The sequence below is a fragment of the Pinus tabuliformis genome, chromosome J, assembly GCF_031772625.1.
Source record: "Pinus tabuliformis cultivar Carrire ecotype Pingquan chromosome J, CPIR1, whole genome shotgun sequence".
Taxonomy (NCBI): Eukaryota; Viridiplantae; Streptophyta; class Pinopsida; order Pinales; family Pinaceae; genus Pinus; species Pinus tabuliformis.
Genome location: NC_142295.1, coordinates 1,247,283,483 through 1,247,292,466, shown reverse-complemented (window position 1 = coordinate 1,247,292,466; position 8,984 = coordinate 1,247,283,483). Strand labels below are relative to the sequence as shown.

General features: G+C 32.9%; 1 protein-coding gene across 1 annotated transcript; it reads right to left on the bottom strand.

Moving 5' to 3' along the window:
* Positions 1 to 7,474: 7,474 nt before the first annotated feature.
* LOC149231717 (zinc finger protein ZAT5-like) lies at positions 7,475 to 8,746 on the bottom strand. The gene has a single exon (XM_089376350.1). The coding sequence runs from the start codon at positions 8,497 to 8,499 to the stop codon at positions 7,738 to 7,740; it is 762 nt and encodes a 253-aa protein (XP_089232476.1). The 5' UTR covers positions 8,500 to 8,746; the 3' UTR covers positions 7,475 to 7,737.
* Positions 8,747 to 8,984: the final 238 nt, after the last annotated feature.

The following is an 8,984-nucleotide window of genomic DNA, read 5'->3' as shown; positions in this document are numbered from 1 at the left end:
TATGTCAAGGAGTGTAATACTTGTCATAAGGCTGAACACATGCACACAACATGTTTTATATAGTTGTTTCCCATCCTGGAACAAAAATTGGAGAGTGTCTCCATGGATTTCATTACGGGACTACCCTCATCCAAAGGCAGAGATTGTATCTTTGTGGTGGTGTATTTCTTGACTAAATATGCCCACGTCTTTACAATTTCCTCCAAAAGCTCGACATCTCGAATAACAAAAATATTCTTCCAAGAAGTATTCCAACTGCACAATTTTCCAAAAACCATTGTTAGTGAACGCGATAACAGGTTCATGGGAGCTTTCTGGTAGGATTTATTTAGGTTAGTAGGCACAAATCTCACTCCGAATACAAAGTACCACTCTTAGACAGATGGACAAACAGAAGTAGTGAATAAATAGGTGGAAGGTTACTTGTGAAACTATGTTATAGGGAAACAAAGAGCATGGGCCAAGTGGTTGTATTTACGAGAATATTTCTATAACACTACTTATCACATGTCCATAGGGATGTCACTCTTCCGAGCCTTGTATGGATATGAGGCATTATCTTTTGCATATACAACATTTGGAGATAGCAGGGCGCCATTAGCCAAGGATTGGATCTAAGGATGTCAGGATATTCTTCAGGCACTCAAGGATAACCTACAGACATCTCAAAATCGACAGAAGTTATATGCAGATCGACAGAGGATAGAAAGAAGTTTCGAAGTGGGAGATGTAGTATACCTCCTACTACAACCATATAGACAATTTACATTGAAGTAGAAAGGAGCAGGAAAGTTGAATTCATTATTCTACAGACCTTATTGAGTTATCCAGAAGATAAGAGAAGTAGCATATGAATTAGAGCTTCCAACAGACAGAAGAATTCATAACATATTTCATGTTTCTTGTATGAAGAAGGAAATTGGGGAAGACGTCAAATCGTCACATGATTTACCCCCATTAGATGAGGAGGGACATCTTCAACCAGTTCCAAAAGGAGTGTTGGAGGTTTGAGAAAGGAAGCTTCAGAGCAAAACCATCCCAGAATATATGGTGTAATGGAAGGATTTCTCTCTTGAAGACGCCACCTGGGAAGGAGAACACATATTGTACCATCCAGCATTAAAATTACTTGAGGGAAACCTGGGAAGGAAAGCACATATTGTACTATCCAACATCAAAATTACTTGAGGGAAATAAATTTTTGGCAAGGAACTGTAATATCCCCAACTAATCGACCCTAATTGGACCAATTTAAAAATAAAAATAAAAAAATAATGAGAGGAGAACACATGGTTTTGGACCCATCACCTAAAGTAATTTCCCATAGTTTCTTCCGTAGCGAAGATTTAAAAAGAGGAGTAAAAAGAGGAGTAGAATCGAGAGTAGGAAATGGATTTGGAATTAAGCTCAAAGCTTGGGCGAGTTTTAAAGGAGGAATGGTTTCAGGCGAAATCCTTCAAGCCAGCTTCAGTGGAATTGAGTCTCACCCTAGTCAGCAAAACCAATTTTGGAGGTTCTCGAAATCAGGCCAGATGGCTTAGTATTTTCTTATTTTTGATCAACAACTTCATTTATTCCGTATTCTCTAATTCGAGGGTATTTGTTTTAGGAATTTCTCTGCAAGTTGATTGGAGCAAGGCTATCTTAATTGGCTAAGGAATCTATACATTGAACTTGTGCCCCTAGAGTCACGCAACATCGCAGTCAAGGGATCCACGCGCGCTGACGGAAGACGGAAAATATACTCCCGATATTGTTGATCCAATTGCAGCACGGTGCAGAGCCCAGTTCAAGGAACAAACCTCGGTCTCGTTGATGTACGGAATGGCACCAATTGATCAGGAGGGGGAGTTCTCCTTAGAATACTACTAAGCCAGTATAAGATACCGAGTTACAGGAAATCACAGATCGAAGCCACGAAAGATAGGTTGCAATATTGAAGATTTACACTCAGAAGTTAACACTAACAGATCGAGAGCTTGCAACTTGTGTGGCCATTAGCAGCAACCATTGGATTGCCCCTTCTATTAGCAGCGCAAGGGAGCTGCACAACGAGGTCTGTAACCCTGTGAGAACGCACCATTGTCACAGATCCATTTACGAGATATCAAAGGGAAAAGAGAGCATGAGATCTGCACAGTTTAGGGCCACCTAAAGTGAGGATCGCGAGGTTATCCAATAGATTTTTCGCCTAGAGCTGGAGTGCATCGTGAAACAAAGTCATTTGTTTGGGTGACGATTCGTCCATCTGGTTCGTTTCTGGGCCGAGGATGCTTTGAATTAACTCCCCATGCTTTGGCCCGATTATGTATGAATTGCTATGGTTCATTGCCTTGGGAATTATGCCTTTGATTATATAATTGACTTGGCCATTTGTATTTTATGTATGCTGCAGAATTAGTGTGAATCCTTTGCTAAGTCCATCAGCTTGGTATCATTATATTTTGCCTTTAATTATGTATGCTGCAGAATTAGTGTGGACCCGGCATATTCAATAATAAAATGCTCATTTCCTTATCCCCTGGTGTCCATATCATTATCCTATCTAACAAGTTAAAGTGTGCCCAATGGTATTTTTGAAATTTTAGGATATTTTACACTCAGGAATCTTACATAGTCAATGCTAGTGATGCAAATGGTGTTGGAAATACTGATGCTAGAAAAAGCGCCTGGTCACTAAAGCATGTGCAAAATACACCTCCAAAAATAAGGAGCTTGTTTAGATTATGGGAATGCCTAGTATTGAAAAATATAAAATCATCCAAACTATAAATATTTTCGAAAGTTAAGGATCATGTTAGCAAAAAGGAAATTTTCATGATACTATTGTCAAACAAAATTTGGGTTAGAAGCTATGTAAGTGGCTCAACTCTTGTCTTTCCAGGCTTTGCTTCTGGTTCTTATGAGTTTAAGCTACAACAAGGTAAAGATAGGAAGTAGTATTGTTGGTGTAAGAGTAATAGTTAGGGATTTTATAGCACATAGATTCAAAGGAGCATAACAAATAAGAAAACATGTGCTTTCTACTTGCATGGAAGTTGCCACACAACTACCAGATGCAAGTTTCCACACAACTACCAGATTGGCTACATTGCCAATGGATGATGCAAATGTAAGGAAGAGGTTCTGGCATTATTGTAGGAGGTTATGGCATCATTGTGTAGAGAAATAGTCATACGGTTTTAGTGTCAGTGTCAAAGCACCCACCGATGAAATGACTATTTACAAAAATATATATATTTTTTAAATGATTTCTGAGACAATGATAAATAGGCAAATAAAAATGCACTCCACCAAGTTTATTAAGTCTCATCAAATTACTTTAGGCCAATTAAAAAATTCAAAATTCAAAAATATAAAATTGTTTTAATAAATTAAGAAAAAATCGTGAAAACTTTGGATGCATATGAAAATGGCTGAAATTAATAAGGGGTCAACGACCTTTTCCTAGGATGTGAAAGCTATAGTCTCTTAAGGAGGCTCAAAATGATAAAGATAAAGAAGTGAATTATGAAGTTAAATATAAAAAAATAAAAAGGAATTAATTTAAAAAATTAATATGAGAAGGGAAAGTTTGGAAGGAAAGGGTGAAGATTATGTAAGATGAAAAAAGAGAAGAATGAAAAAAAAAAGAATTAAAGAGAAATGATTATAAAATTACATAAATAGGAAAGCAAGGAAAAAAAATATAGAAGTATGAGAAGTAAAAAAGAAAAATAATAAATAATTTTTATAGAATAAAAAAAATAAAAAATAAAAATAAATTGATTCTTTATTAATTATTATTATCATAAAAAAATTTAACGTATTAATTTTGGGATTATATTTAAATGAAAAATTGTAATAATTATTTATATACAAATTTGAACATTCTATAATTTGAATTTTGAAACAATTATCATTTTAATCTTACTTTATAATTATTGATAAAATTATGATTTTTTATTACTCATAATATTTTGGAAAATTTAAAACCTTAAAAAACCCTCGCACCACATTAATTTTCATTTATTATTCCTATTACTTATTTACGTTAAACATAAATTCCTAACCATTTAACGGTAAATAAATTATCATCGAAAGCATTATTTTGGGAGTTTTTAAGGTGATCTAGAATCGTGTATCCATCACACGATTAATCTTATCGTATTATGCCCTCTCTATATGTGTTTATAACAATTATGAATAATTTTGAAATATAATTAATAATAATTATAAAAATTCGAAATACAATTAATAATAATTATAAAAAATTTGAAAATAACTATATTAATTATCTTAGAGGTAATTTGGATTACGATAAAAAGACATTATTTTATAACTGAGGTATGTTATTATTTTATTAGTTTTAATTTAATTTAATTTTTATTGTAATGAATATTATCTAATTAAGTAAATATTCAAAATCATTAAAAATTGATAATTATTATTAATATTTATGTAAATGGGTAATTTTTTAAGAGGGTCTCAAAAACTTAAATATTTTATTGATAGTTTATATTGAACATTTTTATTATTATATTTTTTTTTAATATTACATATTAATTTTATATTAAGAATTAAATGAATCTCTCTTATTATTTTTATTAGAAAATATTTGATTTCTTTTTTAATTTTCAATTAGTTTATTCCTTAGATATTGAATATTTTAGTATATATAACATTTTTAGTATTTTATTTTTATATATAGATATATATGAAATTGATTTCAACATAAATGAGTTGAAAGTGATCTTCAAATAGTTTATTTAAATTTCATGTTGTAAAGTATACATTTTAAATATCTCATTCACACTTTTTTTTACTTCCAATTACTTTTATCTTTAGTTAAAGTTGATATAAAATCATATTATGTCATGTGGATATCAAATATTTTATTTATGATTAAGAGTGAGTGAAATTTTTTTACCACATTGGTTTGTAATATCAAAGACAAATGGCATGACTATAGTATAGTGAGGTTGAGGTTATTGATGTTTTACTTTAAAATTAATTAAACATGCATAATCATTTTTTTTAATTTTTTAATTTAATTTAATTTATTTATTTATTTATTTTATTGTAGTGGACACTTGCCTCTTATACTAGTATAGATCCATCTTAACCACAGATCTCTTATACTAGTATAGATCCATCTTAACCACAGGTCCACTAGGTGTCAAGAGGATCAAATCTCTTGATATGCAACCTCTTTTTTGCTAAAAGAGCCATCATGATACAAAGATTACACACAACAATTTTTCAATTACACCTTGAAACCAAAATACCCTCTTTTTAAAATGCAAACTAGAAAGAGATTTGATATGCAACCTCTTTTTGCTGGAAGAGCTGTCATGATACAAAGATTACACACAACAATTTTTCTATTACACCTTGAAACCAAAATACATCATAGATATATAGTGCATTAAAGATCCAACAATTTCTAAAGACATAATGTTGAGAAAATATTTCAACATACTCTAACAACTAACAAACCAAATCTGCCTACATTCTAATGTAAGCATTATTCCAAGTCTCTCCCTTAATGCTTACATTAAAAATCAGCATTACAAATATTATTACAAGAATGATAGATTACATATAAGTCACATATGTTTGATTGGTCTTCATCAACACTCACATTCACTATGGAATCTCACAAAAACTGCTCTTTTTTCATCACCACATCTTCAATATATCACTTGATTTCAATTTAAAACATAACTGTCTCTGACCATCTTTGACAAACTTTACAGAATTGAAACTTCTTGAACTCCCTCAATATAATCTCTATACTGAACCACCCTATGATCTAACTCCCATATATCAAAGTGCAACGAACTAAACTTTTGATAGTTGAATAGGTGAGTTGTCTAAGTACTCGCGAACATATTCAATAGTTAATTATGCAACTGACCTTTCTACATACAATGATCTCATAAATTGATATTACTTTGTTAATTAATTGGCTCTCCATGATATAAATATAACATATAATACACACTATATTACTTTTCACCACTAATAATTCTAAATAAAACAACCACCAAAGTCCAAAATTCTACAGTAGAAAGGCCTCCCAATATCTTCACGCCACCATGTGTAATATTACTATTAATATTTATTACTTGTTCCTTTTGAACTTTGAAATATTTTACTAAGCCCTCCATGATATAGATATAACATATAATACACAATATATTACTTTTCACCACTAATAATTCTAAATAAAACAACCACCAAAGTCCAAAATTCTACAGTGGAAAGGCCTCCCAATATCTTCACGCCACTACTGTGTGTAATATTACTATTAATATTTATTTCTTCTTGTTTTTAAACTTTGAAATATTTTACTAAGCCCTTCATGATATAGATATAACATATAATACACAATATATTACTTTTCACCACTAATAATTCTAAATAAAACAACCACCAAAGTCCAAAATTCTACAGTGGAAAGGCCTCCCAATATCTTCACGCCACCGTGTGTAATATCTATTAGTATTTATTACTTCTTCCTTTTGAATATTGAAATATTTTACTAAAGTCACCATTAACACACATACAAACAATTTATTTATGTTTTATTTTTATATTTTACATTTTATTATTTTATTTTGTAAAGTTGATATAAAAGTATATTATTTAATATAGACATCAATATATTTTATTTATAACTTTAAGATTGAAAATGAAACATTTTTTGCCACATCATATTGGATTGTAATATTAACAATGAACCAAGTGAGCACAATGACAATGAGATTATTGATGTTTTATAATGCTTTCAATTAAAACTAACCAAATATATATAATCATTTATGTTTTTGTTATAAATGTCATTTCTGTTTTTATTATAGCGGAGATAATTTTTTTTATAGATTTTTTTCTTTTTTAAACAACTCCATGTTAGTTGCAGGTTAATTACATATCAATTATATAGATAAAATCACACATCACTCTATTAAATAATATTTTTATTTTATTTTAAAAAACATACCACTTTAAATTAAACACCAACATAATCACACGTCATAATATTATAAAATATCTCTGCTGATACAACCATACAAACGTTACTTTTATCTTTACCATACAAATATCAAAATCGCAAGCTTCGTAAGCTTTTGAAAATTTTCTTACTAATCCTCAGTGGAAAATGAAATGCTTAAAAGTAACCAAATACAAATAAAATAGTAATGGAAGTTTACTTATATCACAAATTGGTGAAATCATGCTCACAAATTGGTGAAATCATGCTCACGTCGTTGAGTTATACATTTCATATGGCACTCATATTTATTTAATACATTAATTGTCATATCTCTTCACCAATTCATATTTTATATGAAGCCTGCTAAAACGCACTGAAGTGAAGGATATAATATACCTATTAAATATTTTCAAAGCGGCATAATGCAATTCCGATGGTCAAATGTTATATTTCAAAGTGTCATGAAATTGCCCCATTGGTCTTAGAGTTGATATATTAATATATTGGTATAATGCAAAGTTCACTGCAGACAATTGTGGTTTTGTAAAGAATTTACCAGAATGCACCATTACATACCATTCGTTGGCTTACAATAACAACCAAGGTTGTGCCCTGACTGGGAAGTCTGAATCAAATCATCTTCCCAATCCAATTTACTTTCCTTCCTTACTGTCTGCTTCATCATCTTTACTTAAATGAGTATCATTACTGAACGAAAACAGTCCCCGTTTTGGGTATCTCATGCCCATCAACCAAGACTACGAGTAAGGAGTGCTGTGGGTTTGGGCATAGGAAGCTCCATGAGAACCCACTGGATTGCCACTCAAATTATTGTGGTTTCCAGCATCAAAATCATCTTCAACGGGGGCAGGCAAGTTTAGGTCCAACGGTTCCACACTTGCAGGCAAGTTTAGGTCCAACACTTGCAATCTTGCAGGCATCTGCTGCTGCATAGGGGTCTCCTTGTTGCTAGAAATAGTACTAGTAGTATCCGAAGCTTCTGCGCTAACCCAGTGGCATCTTTTATGACCACCCAAAGCCTGACCTGAACGAAACACTTTGTGACAGATTGAGCATTCATGGACCCTTGGAGTCTTCTTCCCTGAAATGTAAATCCCCTCCATTGTCCTCGTTTCGTCCCTCGCTTTGACACAAGAATACTTAGTCCTCTCCCTTGCAGGAGGCTTGTGGAAATTTCCAGGCAGCTGAGAGTACGATCCAGTATGAACCTCGTCATCACTCATCTCTTCCTCTTGGCTCTCTTTCTCCTCCTCTATCTCCGAAAAACATTCCTTGACCTTCTTGTGGCTAGCCCTGTGGCCTCCCAGAGCCTGATGGCAATGAAAAACCTTATGGCAAGTAGAGCATTTGAACCTGGTTTTCTTCGCCTGATCATCATTATAAAGCTCAGCATATGCATCGATTTTTTTATATTTGGGCCTCTTCCTTATGCATTTCGGAAGCTGGGAACCAGCGTTAGGGAGCTTGAGGTCACCTGATTTAGGCTTCTCAGTCCCCATTTAGAGTTGTGGGATTTGAGCAGTGTTTACTCCACATGCAACCATTACAAGGCATATTGCCATGTTCTATTCTTCATTATTTGCAAACGAACCAAACTGTTCAAGAGGATTAAGTTGGGGTCCATACCTATCTCTGGAATCTCTTTCCCTTCATCTACTTGTCAAACCTGCTTGAATTCCCACTCGGGTGATCAATCTCGACCTCAGAATATCTATCCGAGCATGGACTCCAGCTATATCTAAAGAAAGCAATCGGGCGACGGTTGATTGCCTACCAAAATTGAATTGACTTTATAGGCTGATTTCCCTTGCAATACTTGGACTTGAACGAATGGGAAGGTAGTAACGAAGCAAAGAGGAAGCAAAGGAGAAGAGTCCAGGAAACGGACTAGTGCAGACCCGGGTTTGGAAGTCTTCTTTCTCACGGTCTTTTCGCTTCCCTGAATTTTTACGTACGTTGCTTCCGACCATTTTACATTCACGCG